Below are 27,776 nucleotides of genomic sequence, written 5' to 3'. Positions count from 1 at the left end.
TTTGTGCCAGTACCATGCTGTTTTGACCTCTTTGGCTTTATAATAGGTTTTAACTTCAGACAGTGTTAATCCTCCCACTTTGTTCTTGTTTTTTAGGATGCTTTAGCTATTCAGGGTCTCTTTCACTTTCAGGTGAATTTGTAACTAGCTTTTCCAAGTCTTCAAAGTAGGTCGTTGGAATTTTTATTGGTACTGTGTTGAATCTGTAGATCAATTTGAGGAGAATTGACATCTGAACTATATTCAGCTTTCCTATCCATAAGCCGGGAATGTCTTTTCACCTATTTAGATCTTCTTTGATTTCTTTTAGCAATGTTATATAATTTTGTATGTACAAGTCCTTTACGTCCCTAGTTAAGTTCATTCCTAAGTATTTGATTATTTTAGTTGCTATTTTGAATGGAATTTTTTCCTGACTGACTCCTCAGATCATTGCTTGTGTACAGAAATGTTACTGATTTTTGCACATTAATTGTATATCCCGCCACTTTGCCAAATTTGTTTATTAGCTCCAAGTAACTTTGCTGTAGATTTCTCAGAATCTTCCAAGTATAGTATCATGTCATCTGCAAATAATGAAAGATTTATTTCTTCCTTTCCAATTTGGAAAATTGGAAGCCAGATTGCTCTAGCTAGAACTTCTAGCACAATGTTGAATAATAGTGGTGATAGCGCACATCCTTGTCTCATTTCTGATCTTAGGTGGAAAACTTTCAGTCTCTCTCCATGCTGGCTGTGATACTGGCTATTGGTTTTCATTTTCCCTTTATCGTATTGAGGTAGTTACCTTTGAGTTCTATTTTTTGGGGAGTTTTAAAAGAAAATGATGTTGAGTTTTGTTGAATGCTTTTTCCGCATCAATTGAGATGATTATGTGATTTTTTCCCTTTTGATCTGTTAATGTGCTCTATTACATTAATTGATTTACTTATATTGAACCATCCTTGCATTCCTGGTATAAACCCCACTTGATCATGGTGTATAATTCTTTTAATGTGTTGTTGGATTCAATTGGCTAATATTTTGTTGAGAATTTTTGCATCTATGTTCATTAGGGAGATTGGCCTGTAGTTTTCCTTTCTTATAGCATCTTTACCTGGTTTGGTATTAAAATATTAACTTCATAAAATGAGTTAGGTAGAGTTCCTTTTAGATAAATTTTTTGGAAAAGTTTGAGCAGGATTGATGTTAGTTCCTTTTGGAATGTTTGATAAAATTCCCCTGTAAAGCCATCTGCCCCCTGGGCTTTTCTTTGTAGAAAGATTTTTGGTGACTTATTCAATCTCTTTACTTGTGAGTGATTTGCTGAGATCTTCTATTTCTTCCTGAGTCAGTGTAGCTTGTTTGTGTTTTTCCAAGAATTTGTCCATTTCATCTTAGTTGTCAAGTTTTTTGGCATATAGTTATTCATAGTATCCTCTTATGATTTTTTTTTTATTTCTTCAGGATCTGTGGTAACACACTCCTCGTTTCTGATTTTATTTGCATCTTCTCTCTTTTTTTCTTTGTCAGTCTTGCTAGTGGCCCATCAGTTTTATTGATTTTCTCAAAGAGTAATTTTTGGTTTTGAGTTTTTTTTCTATTGTTCTTTTTTTCTTCTATTCATTTAACTCTGCTTTAATCTTTGTTATTTCTCTTCTGCTATTTGCTTCTGCATTAGTTTGCAGTTCTTTCTCAAGTTCCTCTAGGTCAGCAGTTAGGTCCTCGATTTTGGTCTTTCTTGTTTATTAATGTAAGCATTTAGGGCAAGAAATTTTCCTCTCAGCACAGCCTTTGCCACATTCTATAAGTTCTCATAAGTTGTATTCTCATTTTTATTCATTTCCAGATAGCTACTAATTTCTCTAGCAATTTCTTCTTTGACCCACTTATTATTTAAAATTGTGTTATTTAATCTCCATATATTTGTGAATGTTCTTTTTCTTAGGTGATTATTGAGATCCAACTTCATTTTATTGTGATCAGAGAAAGTACTTTGAATAATTTCAATGCTTTAAAATTTATAAAGACCTGTTTTGTGCCCCAGCATATGATCTATCCGGAATAGTGTTCCATGAGCACTAGAGAAGAACGTATATCATGTTTTGGGCTGCCATGACCTATATATGTCTGTTAGGTCTAATTCATTTATCAAGTTAACTTCTCTATTTCATTGTTGATCTTCTTTCTGGTTGTTCTATTTGTAGAGGAGAGTGGTGTATTGAAGTCTCCTGCTTTTATTGTTGAAATATCTATTGGCTCCCTTCAGTTTTATCAATGTCTGTCTTAGGTACTTTGGAGCTCCTTGATCAGGAGCATACACATTTATGATTATTATATCTTCTTGATGAGTTGTCCCTTTTATTAATATATGATGTCATTCTTTGTCTCTTAGGACGTCTTCACATTTAAAGTCTATTTTGTATGATACTAGTATAGCTATTCCTGCTTTCTTTTGCTTACAGCTTGCGTGGAAAATCTTTTTTCATCCTTTCACTTTCCATCCTTTCGTATCCTTGCATCTAAGATGACTTTTGTAAGCAGCATATAGCTGGATAATATTTCATAATCCATTCTGCCAATCTTTATCTTTTAATTGGTATGTTTGTTCTGTTAACATTCAGTTACTACTGAAAAAGCATTTCTTGAATCCACTATCTCATCTTTTTTATTTGTCAGATTTATATATATTCTTTTCCTCTTTTTCTTTACATTCTTTAAATTACCCTTAGTGGTATTCAATTCTCTGCCCTCCTCCAGACCTCCCTCTCCTGTCTTTTTTTTCAACTGGCAGAACTCCCTTTAGTATTTCTTGTTGGGCCAATCTCTTGTTGACATATTCTTTCAGGATTTGTTTGTGAAAATTTCAACCTCTCCCTCAGTTTTGAAGAACAATTTGCCTGGGTACAGCATTCTTGGCTGGAAGTCTTTCTCTTTCAGGATTTTAAATATGTCATACCACTGCCTTCTCGCCTGTGTGATGCCAGATGAGTAGCCTGAACTCAGTGTTATGTGGTTTCCCTTTATGTTGTAGATTGTTTTTCCCTTGCTGCTTTCAGAATTTTCTGCTTCTCTTCAACATCTGACTTTAAGAATTTTCTGCTTCTTTTCCACATTTGACAGACTGATCAGTATGTACCTTGGGGAGGGCCTATTGGATTTATTCTGTTTGAAGTTTGCTGGGCTTCTTTGGCTTATATATTCATGTCCCTTATAAGGAGTGGTACGTTTTCCCCCACTCTATCCTCACCTGCTCTTCTTAATCCTTTACTCCCCTCTTCTCCTTGTGGGACACCAATGATTCTTATATTTGGATGCTTTGTTTTGTCTATCATTTCACTGAGATTCCATTTAAATTTTTTCATCCTTTTTGCTACTTGCTGTTTTCAGTGTTTGAAATCAATTATCCTGTCCTTGATATCACTTATTCTTTTTTCTGTCTCTTCAAATCTGTTGCTGTGTACCCTTAGTATGTTTTTCTTTTGGTCAACTGAGTCTTTAATCTCCGTGATGTCTGCTATTTTTCTATTTATTCTTTCAAATTCCTCTTTATGCTCTTCTACTGTCTTCTTGATCTCCTTTATGTTATTAGCCATCCCACTTATTTTATTAAGTAGTTATATGAACATCTTTGATTAGTTGTTCTAGCATCTGTGTCTCCTCTGGTGTTTTATTTTGGTCACTGGGCTAGACTATATCTTTCTGCATTGTGATATGCTTAGTGATGTTTTATTGTTTTCATCACATGTAAATATCTTGATTGATTTACTTTGGGAGTTGATTTCTTTTAGTAGTCTAAAACCTCATGTGTGCTATGTGGTTGCATAGCTGGAGCTGGATGCAGGGTACGGCTGGGTACAGTAGTGCAGTGATGTATTGCAGCATAGTTAGAGGGGTAGATTGGTGATGTTACACAGGTGCTTGTGAATGTGGGTGTCCAGCAGCCAGGGATAATGTAGCTTTGCGGGTGCAAAGGTCCAGGGGGTGTAACCCTGATGTTCACTGGTCTGGTGTGTGAGGCCCTTTGTGCACGTGCATAGAGCTATGGCAGCTAGCTGGTCTGCATTATGCCTTCCTGGGCTGGGAGCTGATGTGACCTGGCTGCAAAGGTTAGCACTTTATCAGAGCTGGGAAGCATGACTGAGGGCCATGCACATGCACGGGGTCTAGGAGTGCCCATGTGCAGAGCTCGGGATGGGTGGGGTGAGGCTGTGCAACATCATGGACGCAGGGGCGGGTGTAGCCTGGGTGTGGAGGTTAGCGCCTGTAGCCTTTATGTGCTGGCAACAGCCTGCAGGGAGCAGGGAGGGGAAAGTAGTGCTGGGAGGGGTGCAGGACAGGTGGGTTGGGCTGCACTTGGGGTTGGGATATGGGACGGGTACATGCGCTGGGGGTTGGTGGGGCAGGGGTGCTTGGAGCCTTGGGTTAGGGGCAGGTGATGAGGTTCAGATGTGTGGTATGTAGGGCAAGTTGCAGGTCCCGGGGCTGTGTAGTGAGGGTAGTGTATTCAAGGAACTCGGCCTGGCTTACTTCTTAGTCCCCATCTCCCTGTCGGTGCATTCCTGTGGGCTCCGTGCTTCCGCTTTAGGCTCCAGTTTTCTGCTTTTCACTTCCTCAGCCCTGTAACCAGGGCCACCCTGTGTGGTGCAGAAGCCTCTCCAGGCCAGTTGCACTCTTGAATCACTGTCTGAGTCACCCTCCTGTCCCTTCTCTGACTTTTTCTTGAAGCAGGGCTAAACTCAACATACCTTATTTGGCCATCTCCCTAGAACCTGTCTTAAATTGATTTTTTGCACATTTTGCTGTCTTATTTATTCAGTAGCCTTAACCCTTCCTTATACCCCTTTCTGCTAAGCTGTGTTTTTTTCTATTTTTTAAAGACAACGTACTTTATTTACTCAAGTATTTTCTGTCGGTAATTTATCATGTCTTTTAAATTGTGCTAATATTTAAAATTAGGATTGTTATTGATTTTGTTAGTGCCAAAACTGCAGTAAGCTTTGAGAGGTCACCCCAACGATATTTTCTCTATAATCTGTTATTTTTAGTACATGATTTTGCAGAAAGCACAGTTTTTCAGGGAAGCATATTTTACAAAGTAGCAGAAACTCCCTATATCCAACTGCATTTAGTATTTTATCAGTACTATTCAAAGTTATTACACATTTTAAAATAGATGGAATCTTTCCATTATCATTGTCAGTTTTTTCCCATTTTTAGGGATAAAATAATGGTACCTTTTAGTAGCAGTTGGTTACTTAGAATTGATGAAATACTGTGGTATCCAGAATATAGTGAAATATAAATCAATTTTAAATAAACAGCACAGTAGAGAAATGTCAAAGAGTTGACCCACAACAGAGGAAATATATACGGCCAGTAAAAATATGAAAAAGAATGTTTAATCACATTAATAATAATGTAGTTATACATTAAACGCACATTGTGATACCTTCACACATTTAGCATATTGGCAGATGTTTTAACCCTGATAGCAAATATTGTTGTGGTCACATAAGTAGCTTATGGTATGATTCCATTTATTTGAAGCTAAAAAAAAAAATGGGTAAAGCTAAGCTGTGTTGCTTAGGAATGCATACTTAGGTGGTAAAAGTATGGAAATAATAATCAGATGTCAAGGAATAGGTTACATCTGGGGGTAGGGGGAAGGAGAAGTTTATGATCAGAGGTACACAGGGAGGTTTGGAGATCTAGTAATGTTTCTTGACCCAGGTGGATTTGCTTTATTACTCATTAAACTTTACATGTGGGTTTTATTTACCTTTTTGTATGTATGTTAAAATTCAAGATAAAACAAAAAACAAAAATAAAACTAGTTACGTTTAAGTGCTATTGATAGGTCAGGTAATATGAGGACCGAGACTTGACCACTGGGTTAAGCAGAATGAAGACCACTGACCAGTATAGCTCGTTGTCTCAGTGACATAGTTAGAGCAGCAGTCTGGTTGGAATAGGTTCAAGAACGAATGGAGGAGAGGAATTGGAGATAGTGCGTACACAGAACTCTAAAGGAATAGAAATTTTTTGGAGAAAGGAGGTAGCAACTGAAACGGAATAAAGAAAGCATTACATAAAATATGTGGAGTATCGAGAAATTTTCTGCAGTGCTGAAGGCAATAGGGGAGTGGAAGAAAGAACTTTCTATGTGTGTGGGCATGATTTTGGGGGAGGGAAGTGAAAAATTACAGTACATTTGTAAAAAAATTAAAATTAAAGCTACTTGGTAAGTCTGAGAAATATATATTAGAATCACACATAATATTTCATATCTATTAGTGAACACCACTTGTCCAACACAACAGAGAATGAACCCTAGAGAGGTTAAGTGCTTATTCAAAATTGCCCTATTTGCAGTAATCAAAAACTAAAATACAGAGTTCCTCCTGCCTCTAGGATTAGAACTCTTTTCATAGTATTATCTACAAAATAGTTTTTCTTAAATTGGGCTTTGTATATTCTTCATCTTTTGTAACAGAATTTATTTGGATAATATTTCAGTTAGCCTTGCTTTTGTAACAAACCACCCAAAAGTTAGTGGTGTAAAACAACCATGGTTGTTTTATTTCTCATAATTCTGGGAGTTGCCTGAACTCAGCAGTGGGGCACTCAAGCAGCTGTAATCATTGGTATCTGCACTAGGGCTGGTTGGTCTTCATTATATATTTGGGGTGTAAGGCATTGGTGCTATTTGTTGGCAGAAGTTTTCTATTGATGGTGGCCTCTCATTACTCATTAGTTTAGACGGGGCTTCCTTACGTGGTGGTGGGGGCATTCCAAAAGAATGGAGGTAGAAGTCTGGGTTCCTAAACTCACACGTCACTTCCTCCACATTCAGCTCATTAGAGCAAGTCATAAGGCCAGTTCAGATTCAAGAGGTGGGGCAATAGGCTCCACCTCTTGATGGAAGGAGATGCAAAATAATTGTGGTCATGTTTTCCATAGGTAATTATAAATAACAAATGTAATCATTGAATTTCAGTTCTAATGTCACTTTTTATTTCATGTGGACTAAAAGCTGTGAATTTGGGGACATCTAGTAATGTAATTTTGTCACCATATTAGAGGTACACAAAATCAGACAGTAAAAAATGTGTTATGTTAAGAAAGAAAGGAAGTTATGTTTTCCATATTTTCTGTGATGTAAAACAGAAAGAATGCAAATTTTTAGAAAAAGTTGGGTAAAACATGAGGGGAAAATTTTTTTATGATCTTTGCTGCTTAGGATGTTGGCTTAAATATTATTTTCTGAGATCATTACCATTAATGTTTTATCACTACCTTTCTGGATTTTTTTCACATTCTGCAGACTATAATAGAATGTAATGCAACTAAAAAGTAGGAGCAATTAAGAGTTGCCTATGAATTACTTTATAACAGTAGTAGTATATTGCCAGGCACTGTACTGATTATACTTGTGTGCTGTTTCATTTAATTGATTGAAGTAACCACTGTCTATTATAAGTAGCTACTGTAATCCTTTCCACTGTGCCAAAACTTGGGAATATTATTTTGAACCAGACAGACAGCGTCCCTGTATAATACCACGTCCTAGTAGGGAATTAGGGAAGAATCTCCAAAGACACCTTGTGAGCTGGGACCTGAAGAATGAGTGGAGGCTCGCTGAGATGAGAGTGGGAGAGGGAGTGAGAACGCTTCCATAGGAAGGGGATGGCAGCATCAGAGAACCTGTAAGCAGCGTTAGGAATGTTCAAAGAATTGGAGAAAAAAAATCTGTTATGACTGAAGCCTAGAATATGAAGAGTGTGAGACGAGAAGAAAGAAGAGAGTGGTAGTATCACGAAGAGTCTTGTAAACGCTGTTGTTATAATAAAATTTGAATTTTATGCTGAGGGTGGTGGGAAGCCAAGGATAGTTTAGAGAGGTTTTGTTTTTTGTTTTTTGACTCAGGTTGTTCTTTTAGAAAAATCACTGGCTGCAGTTTGGTTGGGGATGGAACAGGAGAGAGATAAGGATCAACCCGAGGAGACCAAAATGCAGGCCATAGATAATGATGTGAATTAAGTGAAGGTGGAGAATGTGGAGAAGTATATACGTTCTTTAGAAATCTAGGGAATGGAGTCAACCAGATGGGGATATTGGATGTGGGGAAGAAGACGACACTCAGGAGAGCTGATTCAGGTTTCTGGCTGGGAGTGCCATTGCTGAGCAGGGCAGGGGAGGGAGGAACAGGTTCGGGAAGGTGTCCTTGTACAGCGCTTGCTGCCATGGTTTTATAGGAATCAGTGCCACTGATTCCCAGACTCCACTCCCAGACCAAGCACTTGGGTTTTTTTTTTACTCTGCAGTACATGAATTGACATTTGTAATATTTCATAAAAGTGATTGATCCTTGTTTAGTAAGTCCAGTCAAATCAGGTTATACTGCCATAACCTGAATTTATAATTTGCATCTGAGAGATTACACTTTAGGGTGAATTCCTTAATATAGAGAAATATAGTGATCTTTTGCTATGGTTATCTTTATAAAACAGTTTACTTACTGCTTAATTTTTTGAGATTACTTTTATAATGGCTAAGAAGCAATATGTAAATACCTATCTTAAATCTTTTATTCATTAGCCTAAAAATAATTTCATAATCAATATTTAACCAAGTTTTTAAAGATAAAGTTCACTAAAATAACTTGTTTTCCTTATGTACAAAATAGATATAATGAAGAATGAAAAAAACCTACAACATAAAGGCAGCTAATAGGTTCAGAAGGAAAAGGAAAAAAAACGATACATTGGATAGCTATATAAAAATGAAGTTTATCATTGGTGCATTTATCTTTCCTTCCTGCTGTTGAGTAATAATAATAATAGAATAATTAACTGTTGTTGTCTCTTAGGAAGTTAAATCTCCTATGGCACTAAAATTCTTTCAGAGCCTTTGTATTTTTGAATTTCATAAACTCATGGCTATCTGTAGATTTTATTGGAGTTTATTTGCCCATCCTACATTATTTATTGTCGTTCTTCATGTGGTATTGCTTATGTGCCTAAAATTTTCTGATCCTTATTCTGGCAGGTGCAATCTATTCAGTAGTCTTTTCCCCCCTGTGTTCTCTATAGACTGAAGTTTCTATTACTCTGAATATTTGTAAATTTAAAATCCTTTACAACCTATTTTTTTCCTTTTTTTTTTTCCTTAGGCACTACAAGGGCTCCCAGGGATGGGGAAGTACCAGGGGTGGACTATAATTTCATTTCTGTTGAACAATTCAAAGCACTGGAAGAGAGTGGAGCATTATTAGAAAGTGGAACATATGATGGTATGTCCCCAAATATTAATAACAACAAAACAAAAAACCCAGAAAACTATCTGAAAGATTGAATTTTTTTGGAGAAGATTTGATCAGTAAAATACCGTGTTTTTTATTATTATTGTTATTTTTAATGTTTTTTTTTCTTTCAGCCTTTGGGGAAATTTTCTTTTGATTAGGAGATTTATAATTTACTAATGTAAAAGGGTTTAGATAATCAAAAGCATTCCATTATATGATGAAGTTAATTGTGAACAATCTACTAAAAAATCAAACTGCCAGTTTGCATATTTTGTAGTAATTAGCATTCATTATATGAACTCAACAAGTATTTGTCAGTTGCTTCTGTTTTTCCAGCAGTGTGTTGGGCCTTCATAAGAAAAATCAGCAATTTATTTCTCTTTCCAGTAAAATATAATCGCTGTATATGTGTGTGGGTTTTAAAGTGAAGTAGGTAAGACGTGTTTACATTGACAGCGGTTTGTTATGGTTAATACCTCACTCTCCTGAAGTTTCATCTCAGTTTGGTGATAAATGTGAGACTACTAAAAGAGATTAAGAATATTGTTTAAAAAAAAATAAGCTAAGTTTCCTGGAATTGCTGGTTATTATTGCATTCTAAAGATTATGATCATCCTGAAATGTAGCTATAATTGTTCTGTAGATTGCAAAGTAATGAAAATATTTTTATGCAGTTGGGAATTCAAAACCTGTACACTTTAAAAAATCTATATACCTTGACTTCTTGATGAAAAGATAATTTAGTTGAGGGAGGAGCAACAAAATCCAAACAAAAATAGAATAACTGTTTTTCTTTTCATATTTCTTACTCATCTACCTACTTGATTTCAGGAAATAAAGATTCAGAATCAATTTCAATTTTTAAATGATTCTATGTTATTTTATTTTTCTTATCTAATACATTCCACTGGCAAGCTTATCCACTCCCAAAGCATCCTACACTTCTTCATTGCCATGTCACGGTATAATAATTGCCTGTTTGTAATCTCTGTGAAAGAAGGGATCATGTCTTTCTTCTTTGATATTATCTTCAAATATTTTTTATGTTATTGATTCAGCATATCCGCATATGTATTTGTGTTCTATCCAGAAGAGTAATTCTTCATCATTTCTCTGTTTAGTGGCCCTTTGAGCTCAGAACAGTGGAGTCATCATTTGCTTCCTCTTTTTTCTCACGGTCCCATCCACTTACCATGTATCGTCATTTCTTCCTTTGCGGCAGCTTTCCTAATGCACTTCTTTTCACTTTTACCACCTCTTTGTAGGCGCATTGCACAAGCTCTTGCAGTTAATCTCATTTGTTCTAATTTCTTTCCTCCCTCCAATACACCCTGCACATTGCTACCTGTTAGTCTTCTTCCAGTGCAGCTCTGATCATGTCCATCTCCTGTTCAGAATCTTCAATAATTTCCTTTTCCTAAAGGTTTGACCCAACTACCTTTTCAGGGCTTAACTCCCACTACTCATTCATTCATTGATTTATTAATTTATTTGATCCTTTTTTTATTCATTCAACAACCATTTATTAAACACCTACTATGTCTCAACAAGTGTAAGAGAACTAAGATATTATGGTGAGAAAGATGGATATGATCCTGTCTTCATAAATCCTACCTTTTAATCGTGGAAACAGTAAAACAAACAAAATAACTATAAATAGAGATACGTATTATGAAGGAAACAAAAACAAGGGATTAAAATAAAATAATAGGGAGATCTTCTTAGATAAGGTAGCTTATCTGAGAAAACTTCCCAGAGGACAGTTGAGAAGAAACAACAGCTGCTTTTATTTGTTTTTAGGCTTATGCGAAAACCTACTTTCATTTACCTCCCTTACATAGGCAGTCATTCTGATGTATTCGATGTATATGTTTTTGTTTGTATGTGTTCTTATAAAATGTGTATTGGGTCTTGTGTTGCCTATATTGTTTGTATTTTTATTGTATTCTGTGTCATTCAGTTTTTTACTATTTTCATTTATTCTGTGTTGTTTTTTAATTCACCCATGTTGCCGTATTGTATTTACATATATTGTGTTTAACTCCTACACAGTACTCCATGTTGTGATTTCACTACGTTTTGCTTATCCATTTTTCTAGTGATCACCTAGACTGTCTCCAACTCCCCATCACCACCGATAAAGCCACAACAAACATTTTTATACATGTTGTCTTATAAACCTATGTGAGAATTCCTATGGAAAACATATCCAAAAGCAGAACTGTTGGGTCATAGAATATACACATATTTAATCTGGTGAAGGTGCTAGATAACTCTCCAGTCTACATTCCCACCCGCAGTGCACGAGGGTTTCTGTAATGACTGTAGTATGGCCCCAGATCCTCATCAATACTTGATACTTTCCTGCATTGTAATTTTGCCAATCTAATAGTTGTAGAAGTATTGTCTCATTTTAGTTTTAGTTTTTCTGATTGCCAGAGAATTTGAGCATCTTTTCTTATGCTGATAAGCCTTTTGGACTAGGCAAATTCTCTATCCATTCGCTTCACCTTTTTAAAAGTGGGATTTCTGTCGATTCTGGTTTGCAAATGTCTCATAGATACCTAGATATTTATTAAGATATTAATTCCTTATTTGACTTAAACATTTCAGATATTTTCTCCCATTCTATCACCTAACCTTGCCCTGTGTTTCTTCATTGCCCAGAAAACCTTAACTTTTATGTATCAAATTTATCACTAGTTCTCTTAATATTTGTGCTTTTGAAGTTTTGTTTAAGAAGTCCTTTTCTGCCCTTAGATCACAAAGATATTCTCCTACATTTTATCCTAGTAAGTATGAGAACCTGGTATATGATAAAGTGGCATATACATATATTAATTACTGTGTGTTAAACTTCAGTAATCATCAGGGAAATATAAGTTAAAATAGCAATCATACACCCATTTCACATTCATCATATTGGCGAGAATTTAAAAGTCTCATAATTGTGTGAAATGGAAACCCCCATATACTTCTGGTGACAGTTTAAAATGATACAACCCCTTTGGGGAGCAGTTTTGCATAAGCTAGTAAATTTGGACGTGCACATAACTTTCTGACCCAGCAGCTTCCTCTCTAGCTATCTACTCTAGAGGAACCCTTGCCCTTGTGTGGGTGTGGATGTGTGCCACAATAGTCCTTACAGTGCTGTTTGAAACAGTGAGAGAATGGAGACAACTCTCCTTTAGTAGAGGAATGAATAAAGTATATTTTCACTTGTTCATAAAAATTGGCTATTATACAGCAGTTGAATGAACTAGCTTTACATATAGGAACATGAATAAGACTTAGTAAAATTATGAAAAATATAATAAATATAATTTGAAAATGCAAAATATAAGTTGAAAAGGGATACATACAGTATGACACTGTTTATGAAATGTTATGAAAACAACTTTCTGCAGCTTTTGTGAAAACAATGGAATGTGTATGTTATGGATGCATATACATATGTCTTAGATGTCCATAATATACAGGCAAATGACAGGGACCAACTTCAGGACAGTGGTCACCTCAGGGAGGGGAGCAGGAAGGGTAGGAATAGAAACTTAGGCTTTAAGTTTATATGTGACTATATGTATATGTTTTAAAGAAAGGAGATCTGAAAGAAATCTGGAGGATGTGTATATAAATCAACCTTTCAAATATCAATGTCTGTAAATTTGTATATTATTTAATAATTGATAGTTTTACTGTGAAAATAAAAAAGCTTGAGGAAAAAAAAAGCTCTAAAATAGCTCCAGAAAAGATGAAAAATATTTGTTTTTTTAAATATAATAACTATAGTCAAAGTTCCCAAACTTTGGAATATTGAAACTTGCTGTATCCGAAAGCTTGACATTAATCAAAAACTTTAGAAAAGTAAGTCAAATTTATTTATAGAGAATGCTGGTTTTCTCTCTTAATATAAGCCCAGTAATTTTTTTCTTAAAATCTAGGAAATTTTGCCAGAATTTTTTATGAAGTCCTAAAATCTTATCAGTGATTATAGATAATTAAAATATTACTCTTATCTAAAAAGTGGACCTTTAATTTCTATCATGGTACATGCAGATTATTTTGATAGTGTGGTTATTGGGCATAATGCAGGAAAAAATTGAGATCCTGAAATATCCTAGTCCCTAATCAAACCTCTGTTTGGAGTATTTTTGTACCCTCTACCCCAGAGAAGTGTTAACTGGGTTTTCATTGTTTCCTTGCTTTTCTTATAGACGAGAAGATTTGCTGAGATTCCCTTAGTCTGTTTTAATAAGAATCTTTGCATCCGTTTGAGAGGAATAGCTCGATTTCAAACATGGGTTTGGAAGCAAGAGGGCAGTTGAGTGGGGAGAGGCTGAATGTAGTTGTAAACATTGTCTTGTCTTAATATTTTAATAACAATGCTGAAATTCAAATTTCTAAATAATAATTAATCTTTCCCTTTTTAAAGCTTTTCCCCTTTTAAAGCTTGCATAGTTTAAGGCAGACTATCTTATTTCTACATGTCTCAGAGTTACGTAAACAACCTTTCATCATCTAGGATAAAAAAATCGATTCTCAACCTCAGTAGTTTTCCTTATGTGAAATGAGCACCTTAATTGCCTCTTTAGGAACAAGGTAATTTGATTTGAAGATATGATTTAAGAAAAAAAAGATCATGAATATTTTATTCCCTAACCATATTTTTCTTTTTATAATATTAGATTAATGGTTGATATAAGATCAAAACTAGCAGGAGCTACCAACAGTTATAATGCTAGACCCGTTGAGTGTTTTTCTATTGTATTTGTCTGGCTAATACGAACTGTATGAGAAGTTGGGATATTCATTTGTTTTCATTCTATTCTGGAACAGTTATTTTTACTGCAAAAACTACTGATTCTCAAGACTTAATATATTAAACATTTCTTGCTTATTGAGAGTAAGCCAATATTGGATTGTGGTGATAATGTCTCTTTAATAAATTGTCAGATAAAATAATATATTGGAATGCTCAGGAAAAAACTTTTTAAAATTGCCTTTACAATAGACAGCTATATTTCAGCACAAATTGGTTAGTTCTTAGTTTTATCCTGCCTGCATATTTCCTTATTTTACCAAAGTAGTTCATTATGTTACACTTAGAAAAAATTGAGTTAGTTTTCTCCTCTACTCCCACCTTTTATAGTTAGCCTTGCGTGGGAGCATTGATGCATTTAAATTCTCATATAGGAAACAAATTAGGCCTTGATTCAGAATCCATGAAAAGTAAACTCTAGGAATAAATAATCTGTATACAAAAAGTCAGTTTTCTGGCTTAAGTACAAATAGTATTAAGATGTTAGATAATGTTAGCTAATGTATGCAGAAGGGCTCTTGAATAATAAGTTCTTTCCTCTTTTTCTACCTCCTACCCCACCCTCTTTTAAGGAGTAATGTCTCCTTTGGGCCAACGGTGGATGTTCAAAAACTTCAGTGTAAGAAATCAGGGCAAGGAGATGCGCTAGGTAATGTCCTTACTGCACTCAACATCAGTGCTTTCAGCTGCTGCTGTTTTCTCCACTTCAGGAAACTTCTATGGCACTCCCAAGCCTCCAGCAGAGCACAGCCCTTTCCAACCAGATCCTGTTGATCAAGTCCTCTTTGATAATGAGTTTGACACAGAATCCCAAAGAAAACGAACTACATCTGTCAGCAAGATGGAAAGAATGGATAGCTCTCTTCCCGAAGAGGAAGAAGAGGAGGACAAGGAAGCTGTCAATGGCAGTGGAAGTACAGGTTTGTAAATAAACAACTTCTAATGGATATAAATGATCAACTTGTAATTGATAATTTTCTAGGTTGACTTTACCATGATACTGAATTAGAAGTAGTACATTTTTTCACAGTGCATGGGATTCTAGTTTTATTAAAAGTTGTACATGAAGCAAAGACCATCCTTTAAGCTGAAGTGAGCTACCCAAAGTGGTAGTTTTGATAAATAAGTAATAAGCCATCATTAGTAACAATACAATATGCCTTTACCCTGCTGCCTGAAAGATATTGGAGATTTATTTCTGATTCTGACTTATGGGAATCTTGCTTTTAGTTCAATTCCTACCTTACGTTATATGAGGAAAATTTAGATGTTTCAGGATATAAGCCTTAAATCAAAACAGAGCACAGAAGGCTTAGATATATACCAGTAAAAATTATTTGCGAGCTTTGTTAGAAATATTTTGAATATAAATTCTCCATCCACTCAAAATTTCCAAATTTGACTCCTTCTTTTTCACTAAATGTAAAACCAACAGAATTTTGGTGGTGGAAAATTTTCTGCTTTTGAGTATCCGTAAATAGTGTGGTGATTGCTTGGAACTACAGCAGAACTAATTTCAGAGCCTTTTTTTTTTTTTAATTGTAATAATTCTTTTCAAAATACTAGCATGTAAGCTTCATAAGGTCTGAAACTTTTGCTAGTTTTGTTCACTGCTGTGTCCCTAGCACTGAAAACGGTTACTAGTAATTTGGTAGTTACTAAAAAAATATTTTGTTGGGATCCAATAAATGAATTCATTTGTATCCCCAAATTTGCGGAACCTATTACCTTGTAATTTTCCCAAAACACCCTGTTCTTGTCCTTCATCAGTTATTGAAATATGCTACATATATTGTATTTGTTAGTTTAATGCTTTTATTGTTTATGGCCCCTCTCCAGACTGTGAGTTGTTTTATAATCCTAATACTTTATATAGTTATGCCATCTAGTATGTTTAATGTTAAACAAATTAACATTACTGTAATGTGTTTGGTTGTAGAGACCGAAAATAAGTTTTTAAAGGATTAGATTAATTCACAGCTAGTTGAAACTAGCTAGGAAATCGTATCATGGAACCTTTTCATGCTAATAACAGCCTTGCTATCCTACAAAATTAAGTCTGCTAACGTTTTAAAATGCTGAATGCTGGGATTAGAGACCATAAATCTGTCCCAATATGGTAGTTTATATGGTCATAATTTGAAGCAAAAGAAAAGTGTTCTTTTTAAACTTCCTGATGCAGAACCTTTCAGTGGTCACTGCAATTTTCTTAGAGGTAAACCTGCCTGTAATCCTCATAGTTTATGTTTGTCATGTAAGCTAGTTACACTCTTTGATGTTAATATTTAAAGGTGTATCCAAGAGTATGAGAGAAGCAGTTTATATATTACATATTTCTTTGTAAAAGAAAATATTCAGAATATTTAAATGCAAAAATAATAAAGACTGACCAATCCACCGAAATCCTTGAATTTTTCTGAGTAAGTATTAATCGTAGTTGTTAACTTACCATTCAGAGCTACGAGACGTACTTTGTATATTGCTTTTGGGAACTACAATCCCTGCTTTGATAAACCACAAAATTGTTGGGAGTGGGAAGGGAATAGATAGAGATTTATTTGTATAGACCAATTTATATGTTGTTTTCTATCTTGCAGAAGATTTAACCTAAAATAATGCTAATGTGTCCACATAGGGTAACATTTGTTATGTAATAGTGCTAAACTTTTTTCCAGGAAGTGATGTTAATATAAACAACCATTCCTAAGTCATTCACCATTAAGCAATGGCTGTTTTACTCACTTACTTGGAACACTATTAAGAAAAGTGTATAGATCATATAATTGCTTTTACTTTTCTCCTACATGCTTATTTCCCAAGAAGGTAACTCTTACAGATTGAGTTATACGTTGGGTGCTTTTTCATTTCTATCCACTTTTTCTGTCTATAAATATACTTTTTTGGTTGCGTTTCATTTAATTATATTTATTCTTTAACTTCAGAAAGCTATTTCTCTACATTCATTTGAGACAAAGTAAGAATAGAAAGATGCTGAGTGTTTTCCTTCATCTCTATGCAAAGAAATATGAAAAGCTCCCTTAATCCCCATCCCTGCTCTACTTTCCAAATTTTCTCCTCAAACTTTGCCTCGTTGCCTGAGTTTGGCAGCAATCTTTTACATGACTGTTGGCACTGATGCCTCTACATCCATTTGTGGAACGCAAAATAGTCCTGTAGGAATGGAACCATCTGTCTATAAAGTATTCCAGAGGAACAAAGTCGCTATTCACCTCATAGCAAAGCAAATATGCAGAAAGTTAGTCTACCTTCATTATGATATAAGTTCATATTCTACTTTTGTCTCCTGTGTGTGAGTGAGGAATAAGCTCATTCTCCAATATGCGAATGAGGAAAGAGCAAGTTCAGTAAACCAGATTGAAGTAGTAATTAATGAATTTCTATTTTTGGTGACTAATCCTCACAGAAGGAAGGGTGCTAATTCATTACTCTTTTGCTCAAATTAATTCTGTCCTATCCTATCTTATTCCTTGCCAATCTGCAGTATATGGTCAATTCCTTTAACCTTTCATCCCTCAACATAAAACCAATATATGTTCAATGCATGAAACTTGGAAGACTCAGAAAAGAAAAGAATAGACATCTATAATCTTATTACACAGAGATAATCACTTATCTGTCTTTTGTCTTATTTTTAAAGTAATATGTGGTCTAATCTTTTTTTTTTTAAATCTTATTATGAAAAGAATACATGTTGAAAATAAAATATATAGAAAAGTCAGGAAGACACTCAATACCCTCAGCTAGTCAATATCTTGGTCCAGTATATAGATACATGTATATAGATACATATAGATATATAGATAGACTAAACGTATAGATATAGATGTTACATAAACACCATCAAATATCATTCGAAACCTGTTTTTTTCATAATTGCCTATTATCAAATATTATTCTATGTTATTTCTAATGATTATGTGGTATTCTCCCATATTTCTTTGACAACATTTATTTAACCATTTCTTGATTGTTGACTATTTAGGCTGCTCCTTTTTTTTTTTTTAAACTATCACAAACAGCTCTCAAATATCCATGTAAATAAATTCATGAGTATGTCCTTGGGAAATTATAAATTCATTGGAAATTCCCAAAAATAGAATAACTGGTCAAAGGTATTCATATTTTACAGCTTTTGATAAGCACAGCCAAGTTGTTCAAAAAAGTTATAAAAATTATGGCTTCTATTTATAATCATCTGAAGGATTATGAATATATCTGAGATAAACATTTTTCTTACATTTATACTCAAAGATCAGGTCTTTTCCAACAGGCTTAATTTTTTTTGTGCATGTATTTATTTGTTTTTATTATGGAAAATTTCAACCACAAAATAAAGGAGAGAAAATAATAGAATGAGCCTTTATTGTACCATCATATAGGTTTAATAACCATTTTCTGCCATTGTTGTTTTTACTATTGTCCTGTAAGCAACTGTTTTAAAAAAAATTAATGAAAGTTCTGGATTCACAGAACCATCATGCATAAAATACAGGATTCCCATATACTGCCCTGTTAACACCTTCCATTGATGTGGTATGTTTATTACAATTGATGAAAGCACATTTCTGTAATCCTACTATTAAGTATAGTCCATAGTTTAATGTAGGGTTCACTGTTCATGTAGTGCAGTTCCATGGATTTTTCTTTTTAATTTTCATTCTCTTATCATTATACAATGTAACATTCCCCCTTTTAACCACATTCAGATATGTATTTCATCCCTGTTAATTATATTCATAGTGTTATCTTAACAACCCTTCTATTTTTGTGAAGTTTTAAAAAAACAAATTCTAGACATCATCCTACCATTTACATATGTCTTTAAAATTCTTTAAAATGTTTAGAATCGGCATTGTTTACCTGTGGCTCAATTGAACAAAGACCAAATTGATCTACAGATTCAACACAGTACCAATCAAAATTCCAACAACCTACTTTGAAGAACTGGAAAAGCTAACTACCAAATTCATTTGGAAGGGAAAGAGACCCCAAATAGCTAAAAGCATCCTAAAAAAAGAAGAACAAAGTGGGAGGATTAACACTCCCTGAGTTTAAAACCTATTAGAAAGCCACAGTGGTCAAAACAGCATGGTGCTGGCACAAAGACAGAAACATTAACCAATAGAATCGAATCAAGAGTGCAGAAATAGACCACCAAATCTGTGGTCAACTGATTTTTGACAAGACCCTCCACATCCTCTGAACTGGGTCAAAATAGTCTTTTCAATAATTGGGCATGGAAGAACTGGGTATCAGTAGCCAAAAGAATGAAAGAGGACCCCTGTCTTATACCCTATACAAAAAATTAATTCAAAGTGGATCAAACACCTAAATATAAGAACTAGTACCATAAAGCTTTTAAAAGAAAATATAGGGAAACATCTTTAAGACCTAGTAATAGGAGGTAACTTCCTAAACTTTACACCCAAAGCACAACCAAGAAAAGAAAAAATAGATAAATGGGAACTCCTCAAAAACAAATGCTTCTGCACCTCAAAAGACTTCCTCAAAAAGGTGAAGAAGCAGCAGACTCAATGGGAGAAAATATTTGGAAATCCCATATCGGACAAAGGTTTTATTTCCTGTATACACAAAGAAATCATACAACTCAACAGCAAAAGAACAAACAACCTAATTATAAAATGGGCTAAAGATACGAATAGGCATTTTTCTGAGCAGCAAATACATATGGCTCAAAAGCACATGAAAAGATGCTCATTTTCACTGGCTATAAGGGAAATGCAGATCAAGACTACAATGAGATACCGCCTCACACCTGTAAGAATGGTTGCTTTTAAACAAACAGGAAACTACAGATGTTGGAGAGGATGTGGAGAAATTGGGACACTTATGCACTGCTGGTGGGAATGCAAAATGCAATCACTATGGAAGACTGTTTGATGGTTCCTTAGGAAACTAAATATCGAGTTGCCCTATGACCCAGCAACAGCACTATTTGGTGCTTACCCTAAAAAGCTGAAAACAGCAATACAAACAGACATTTGCACACCGATGTTCATAGCAGCAATATTTACAATCACCAAAAGATGGAAACAAATAAATGCCCATCAACAGACGAGCGGGTCAACAAAAATATATACGATGGACTACTATGCAGCAGTGAGACAAAATGACATCCTGAAGCACATGATCAGATGGATGAGCCTTGAGGACATGATGCTCAGTGAAATTAGCCAGACACAAAAGGACAGATACTGTATGATTCTACTTTTATGACCATGGAAAAGGTAAAATCAGAGGCTTGTTATATAGAATATAGGGGACTTAGAGATACAAAGAAGCTAGAGATGGATGAACCCTTAGCTAATGAAGTTGAACTCCAATGTAAGGGAATAGATAGAAGTGAAGGTGATTCTCTAGTGGGTCTATAAGTAATATTACCATATTGAAGATGAACAAGATTGAAAGGGATTGTATAGAACTATGTGTCCCACTGACTCACACTAGAAATATGAATGAGTTCTCAAAAGAATTACTTCAAATATATGATTCTTGTATAAAGAGCGTTTATGTCCAGGGTACAGGGGGAAAACTGCTATTGCATGCATTGAGCTATGTTCAAAAGGAAACCATCAGCACTACCACAACAACAGCAGAAAGAAATAATAGGGTGAGGGACAAGAGTTAAGAAGAGTTTTAGATTTCCTATTTGGTGAGGGTGTATTTATTGGTTTTCTGTCTCTTGGGAACAATGAAATTATCTAAAATTGAAGATGTTGATAGACTGTGGACTTTGAGCCCTCTACATGATGCCCGATGAATGCAGGTGGCTGAAGGATGCGCTGATGTAGAAATAGATGGGTGAGCAATGGTGTATACTTATGAACAAAGGTTGTGCTGCTACAAAAAGGAACAAAGTCATGAGGCATGCAACGATGTGAATGAACATGTGGGACATTTGGTGAGACAATATAAGCCAGGAACAAAAAAAACAACAATGGTATGGTCACCTTTAGAAAATGCTTAGAAGAAAACAGGGGCCTAGATTGTAAGCTTTTAGAGCAGACACATTAAGTCTGGAGTGGTGATTATTATTTCTGGATTTTTGAGAGGCTGTTTTTTATATATAACCTGATATTTAGAGATAAGAACAAAACTGAACAGGTTGGGGTTAAAGTTATTCAGAACATAGGGGTAAGGAAGACAGTGTGTATATTTTAGAACCACACATACTCTTTGAGACCAATGGAAGAAAGGTTCATTTGATCTGGAACTGAAATTTTCTGTAGTGCATAATCTAATTCAACCTATTTGTATAGCTCATTTGAACAACTGAAGCACAGAATAAAAAAGAGGTCCTTTAATCCTGAATAGATTACTGTAATGCCTGGAGACATCCTAGAAGGTATTAAACAGATAATCAAAAAGTATTGTCAAAGTCCCCTGAAGGAGGGAAGAAAGACTATGGAACTATTAAACCTTACTATCAGGGAATCCCTTGATACTGTGTCAAACCTTAGGGATACCCAAATCAATAGGCCATGCCCTGATCATGAGGCTTACTCTTCTGAAGGTTATGTAGGTGGTAGAGAAGCTTAGACTACCTATGGGCATGCCTAAGAGGTCCTTCTGGAGGACTTTTGATGTTGCTCAGATGTGGCCTCATTCTCTCTAAGCCCAACTCTGCAAGTGAAATCATTGCCCTCCCCACTAAGTGGGACATGACATCCAGGGATAAAAGTCTTCCTGGCAATGTGGGAGAGGACTCCCAGGGATGAATCCAGATCTGCACCATGGGATCAACAATTCCATCCTGACCAAAAGGGGGAAAAGAAGTGTAATTAATAAAGTATCAGTGGCAGAGAGAGTTCAGATAGAGTAAGAGGCTGTTCTGGGGTTGCACTTACACAAGCTTCAGGTAGACCTTATTACCTGTCAGAACCTGCCATTCCTCAACCAGGACCATTCCAGCCAATCTTAAAGAACCCCTAGGGCAATACATAAGATTCCACAAGGGTTCCAGGCACTAGATTAACTTTCCAGAAACCTACAACCTCCAGATGGGTCCCTGGTCCCTGAAACCTAGCCCAGCCTCTCTGGAACATCAGATAATTCCATCTCCTTACCCCATATTAGTGACTGACCCTTCCAATGGGAAAAATTTAGAATTGCCATAGTCCAAACAACCCCAAAGAGAGGTATGGAAAGATCAAAGGTGATGGTGGAATTATACATAGAAGATAGGACTTAGCAAATGAATATGAATGCTGAATCATTAAATTGATATCTCTTTTAGTCTCCGGTATTTTAGAGCAGCTAGAAGTAAAAACCTAAGATTGTGAAATTGTAACCCAAGTCAAAGTCTGAAATATGTTCTACAACTAAGTGTGGTGCTGTGCTTTGAAATTTATAGCTTTTTTGTATATATGTTATCGTTCACAGAAAAAGAAAGAAAAAAAATTCGATTGTGATGATAAAAAGGATTTAAGCCCTCTAGCCTCCTGTATTCTAGAGCAGCTAGAAGGAAAAATATGAGAGGATCGTATGGTAGCCTATGACAAACTCTGGCATCTGTCCTTTAACCACTTTTTGAAGGTTGCTTTGAAAACTATTGCTTTTTTGTATATATGTTGTACTGTACACTAAAGAAAGTTGAAAAAGAAAAATAATCCCAAACTCACAAAATTGATAGTCATCCAGTACTTGATCTTAAAAGATATGACTTACTTAAAAAGTTAAGTAGATTTGTAGACATAATAGAATTAAAAATTGCTGTCCATGGGTTTGAAATAGATGATTTCCATTCATGTGGTGTGGGAAGGATGGTGAATCTTTTGAAAGGGTTGTTTTCCTCAACTATACTGTTTTCGTTTTTTCTTGCTGCCAGAGCAATAAACTTAGTGGCTTAAAACAACGAAACAACAACAACAACAAATAGAACAAAGACCATTTTAAGTTATTTATTTAATTACTTTTTTGCTTAGAGAAAGGTTTGAGTTAGTATTTACAATTATATACCTAAGAGTCTGAGAGACAATGTGGTGAAGAACTGAAAAGTCTGAGCGGGTAGATTAATAAGGAAGAATTACACGTTTCTAGATGTGCCTATCATAGTAATAATTTGAGTATTTGTTGAATGAATGAATGCATTTAGAGTGCTATTTGTGACGCTTAGAACATGAAATATGATGTATATAAATGCAATTACAAAAAAAAAGTTTTGTAATGTAATGTCCTAAAAACATTTCCAAATAAAAATGACATTTTTATGTTATTCAGACTGTTGTCTTCCATTAACAAAGGTAATCTATATTGATTATATTTGAAATTATTTAAAAAATTCAAATGTTTCATTCATTTATTCATTCAACAAATATTTATTCAGCACTTGCTGAACTTCTTAGGGCTAGAAATTGTTCCAGCTGTTGTGAATATAGCAGTGAACAAAATAGACAAAGACCCCTGAACTTGTAAAGCTTATCTTCTAGTAGGAGAATCAGAAGCTATTCTATATAAATAAATAATATGTATTATTTATTTGTGTGTTAGATGGTGCTGAAGAGAAAAATAAAGCAGAGGAAGAGAATAAGAAGTGTTGGTAGCCAAGGCAGTTAGTTCGGTGGTTTGCAATTTTAGGTAGAGTGGCAGAAAAATCCTCACTGGGAAGTAGTCTCTGAAAGAAGTAAGGAAGTAAATCCTTAATACCAGAGGGAAGACATTTCAGCCAGTGGGAACTATAAGAACAAATACCTTGAAGTGGGAGCATGCCTGGAGTATTAAAACAACAACAGCTAAAAACAGCAAAGAAACCAGTTTGGTTGGAGCAGAGTGATGGAAGGGGAGTAGAATAGTAACTAATGAGGTCAGTCAGATAATGATGGTTATGTGCATATTATATAGGCTCTTAAAGGTTATTGAAAATTTTTTATTTTTATCCTGAGATGGGAAGCTATTACAAGATTTTGTGGAGAAGAATAACATGATATGACATGTTTTGACAGGCTTATTCTGGCTACTGCATTGAAGCTAGACAGGAGGAGGGTATAGGCATAAGCAGGGATACTAGGTTAGGAGGCTGTTCCAATAATTTAAACAGGAAATGGTGGTTTGGACCAGATGAAAGCATGGGAGGTGGTAATTAGTGGCCTGAGCCAATGTTTGCTGACTGATTGGATAGAAGGTTTGAGAGAGCAGAGTCAAAGATGGCTCTAAGGGTTTTGACCAACTGGAAGAAGGGTGTTTCGGCTTGCTACAGCTGCTAGAATGCAATGTACCAGAAATGGGTTGGCTTTTACAATGGAGATTTATTAGTTTACAAATTTACAATTCTAAGGCTGTGAAAATGTCCAAGTTAAGGCATCAAGAGAAAGATACCGTCTGTGAAGATGCTGGCATCTGGGATTCCTCTATCAGATAGCAAGGCACATGGCCAGTGCCTGCTGTCCTTTGCTTCTGGGATCCAGTGCTTTCAGCTCCTGGTTCCAGTGGCCACCTCTCTGAGCTTCTGTGGGTCCTCTCTTAGCACCTACAGGGCTTTTCTCTCCATGCTCTCTGGTTTTTTGGGTTTTTTTTCCTTCTTTTTTTCTGTCTTTTATCCTCTCAGAAAAGACTCCAGTAAAAAGTATTACGACCCTCCTTGAATGGGGTGGGTCACATCTCAAATTGAAATAGCCTAACCAAAAGGCCCCATCACAATAGATCTTCACTCACAGGAATGGATTAAAAGATCTTGGCCTTTACTGGCATACATAACAGTTTCAAACCAGCACAATCGGCTTGTATTTACTTAGTTAAGAAAGAATACTAGAGGAGAAGATTTGAGTTGGGAAGAAGGATATTAGGAACTCAACTTGAGATTTTAAGTTTGAGATGACCATCAGCCATCCAAATTAAAATGTTCAAAGTTAGCTTTAATAGTCTAAGTTCTGGTTTGAAGGTAGATGTTTGGACATCATCAGCTTATAACTTGGAGAGCAGTGAGAATGGATGAGATAATCAGGTAGCTGAGTATAGGAAGAGAAGAGGAAAGGTCCAAAGACTGAACTCTGAGAAAGCATGTAATGTGGGAGTCAGGCAGGTGAGAAGAGCCAGTGAGATAGGAGGAACATCAGGAGAGTGGAGTGCCCTGGAAGCCAGGGAAAGAGTCTTTCAAAGAAGAGAGTGATTATGTCAAATGCTGCTGATAACTCAAGTAAGATACAGTCTCAGAACTGATCATTGGATTTAGCAATGTGGAAGTCATTGGTGACCTTGATGAGAACTGTTTTATTGGTGGGAAGTCAAAAGCCTTATTGGAATGGTTCCACAAAGAATTGAAAGAGTGGAAGGTAGGAGTAGAGATAGCAAGAATAGATTCTTTCAAGGAGGTTTTGGTGTAAAGAGCAGAAGGATTGGTTGGCTGCTAGAGGGAAAAGAGAATTGTTTTTCTTTTTAAAGAAAAGGGAAATAACATGTTTTAAGTGAAAATACATGGAAATAATCTCCCAGATAAGGAAGATTCATGATGCAAGAGAAAGAGTGAGAGAATTGCTGTAGGCAAGAGGGAATGAGATATAATTCATAATTGTGGTGTTAGCCTTAGCTAGAAGCACAGTTCTTCTATAATAACAGAAGGTAGAGTGAGTACTCACAGTTGCTGTGCAGACGTGATAATGGGATCTTGTGAAAATTCTCTTCTGCTTGCTTCTGTTTTCCTAATGAAATGGAAAGCAAGGTCATCAAATGAAAATAGGTATAGGAAGTAGTAGTAATAGATTTGAGGAGAAGGAAGGTATGAAATAGTTTATCTAGGAGAGTGTAAGAATGAATGGATTGAAGAAATGTACTATAATTGCCATATATCATTAAATGCTTACTTTGAGGTTACTGATCATGAATTTAAAGTGAGGCCACTTAATGTTGTTCATGTGCAGCTGCATAGGTGCTGGTATGGAGTAGGTAGAGGGTGGGATCTAAGCAGACAAGTATGATGAAGTGAGGGCGGGGTAAGGGAAGCAAAGGTTCTTACAAGGGAGTGATTGTAATGACTGATCATGTGAACATACGCTGGCTAAGCAAGGTAATGAGGGCATGGCGAGGGCATGAGGGAGGGAAACAGTGAAAGGTAGTAAGGAGTAGTGTTAATGGATTATAAGATTTAGTTGGGCAAAGGATCGTTGGAGTTGAAGTACCACACATAATGAAATCTAATGATATCTAAGATAAATTTAAAGATTCTCTGATTATGAGGCATTCCCTGCAGTTTTCAGTGGTTATAACAATATAATGTAGCAGCTATCAGGTTCTAGAAACAGTTTAAAGTGCAACAATTGGGAACTCCTTATGTAGTTGCCAAATTTTAGTATTCTAACCTACATTATGGATTTTGGAACTCTAAAAGGACTTTTTAGCAGCCTATAACCAGAAAGTTATCTTTAACCACAAGAAGTCTATTAAGTATGTATTTTTAAAATTAGAATTCTTCAAAGGCCTGTATAGGTGTGTCCACAGCAGCTTGGCATAGCAGACCACTGAGATTAGAATTCTGGCATTGTTGTTTACTAGCTTTGTAACCTGAGATGTTAACTTTACCTCTCTGTTCCTTAGTTTAAAATTATTAGTAAAAATTAACCCTCTATAAAAATGGGTTAATAATAATGTATACTCATGGAGTCGTTGTGAGGGTTGTATGAGGTAGTATAAGTAAAATGCTTAAAATGGAGCCTGACATGTAAAGAGAACTATGTAAGTGCTGCTGTTGCATGTTGTTGGTGTTACGTATGGAATTGGTTCTAGGGTCTTTTACCCTTCTTTCCCAGGCTGCTGCTTAACAAATGAAGAAAATTCAATTATGTTTATTTTGCATCTTGAAGATTGTAGCAGAATATGGACATAATAGACAAGGAAATTTGCAATAAGTATTTGTCCTTTTGTTTGAAACAAAGGCAGGAGGGCAGTATGAAGGCAATTGTTACTTTTTGTACTTTTCATGCTGTTCTGTTTTGAACAATAGCAGAAAACAGAGAGAGGCATTCTGAATCATCTGACTGGATGAAGACTGTCCCGAGTTATAACCAAACAAATAGTTCCATGGACTTTAGAAATTATATGATGAGAGATGAGAATCTGGAACCGCTGCCTCAAAACTGGGAGATGGCCTACACTGACGCGGGGATGATCTACTTCATTGAGTAAGCAGAAGTCTGTGTCTCTTCTAATGTGCCATGACGCCTCGAAGTTTGTCTTTTTTGTTGTGTTGTTAACCTTACTTTGGAGATATGCCTATTTTGCATGGCTTCCTTGTCTTTTTCTTTCTTTAAAAATATTTTTCATACACATTATGGTTGATTCTTAATATGATTATTTCCCTGCATGCCATTTTATTATTATTTGACTTAGATAAAGGAATAGTGTATTTGGCCTTTCATTTTATAAAAGCAGGAAGATTAAAAACAGGTTTATCACTGTAATGAAAAATGTAAGGAATAAAGGATGTTTTGCTTTGCCTTTTTTTTCCCTAGCTTTTTGGTAAATTGTCTTGTTTAATGAACATGTTCAAGATTAAAATTGTTTGGGAGAGGCATATTTTTATTATCCAAACTCAGTTTTTTCAGTCCTGAAGTTTGTGTTTGATATATTCAGTCAATATAGTTAAATAATATAGGAGAAATATCTTTGATCCTTAGAATGATTTGTACAATATAAGTTCAT

At 35.4% G+C, this 27,776-nt stretch overlaps 1 protein-coding gene across 5 annotated transcripts in view; it reads left to right on the top strand.

Annotated features, from left to right (window-relative positions):
• Window positions 1–27,776, top strand: part of MAGI3 (membrane associated guanylate kinase, WW and PDZ domain containing 3) — a 321,693-nt gene that overhangs the window by 222,564 nt on the left and 71,353 nt on the right. For 3 of the 5 annotated variants that reach the window (XM_077119814.1, XM_077119816.1, XM_077119817.1), the window contains 3 exons: window positions 9,155–9,274; window positions 14,816–15,025; window positions 27,079–27,256. In XM_077119814.1, coding sequence (XP_076975929.1) covers window positions 9,155–9,274; window positions 14,816–15,025; window positions 27,079–27,256 — 508 coding nt within the window. The remainder of the gene's footprint in view (window positions 1–9,154; window positions 9,275–14,815; window positions 15,026–27,078; window positions 27,257–27,776) is intronic. The other 2 variants (XM_077119815.1, XM_077119818.1) reach the window with 1 other exon arrangement.

Source organism: Tamandua tetradactyla, chromosome 11 (genome assembly GCF_023851605.1).
Source record: "Tamandua tetradactyla isolate mTamTet1 chromosome 11, mTamTet1.pri, whole genome shotgun sequence".
Lineage (NCBI taxonomy): Eukaryota > Metazoa > Chordata > Mammalia > Pilosa > Myrmecophagidae > Tamandua > Tamandua tetradactyla.
Note: the sequence above shows the minus strand (reverse complement) of the source record. Positions and strands in the feature narration are given on the sequence as shown.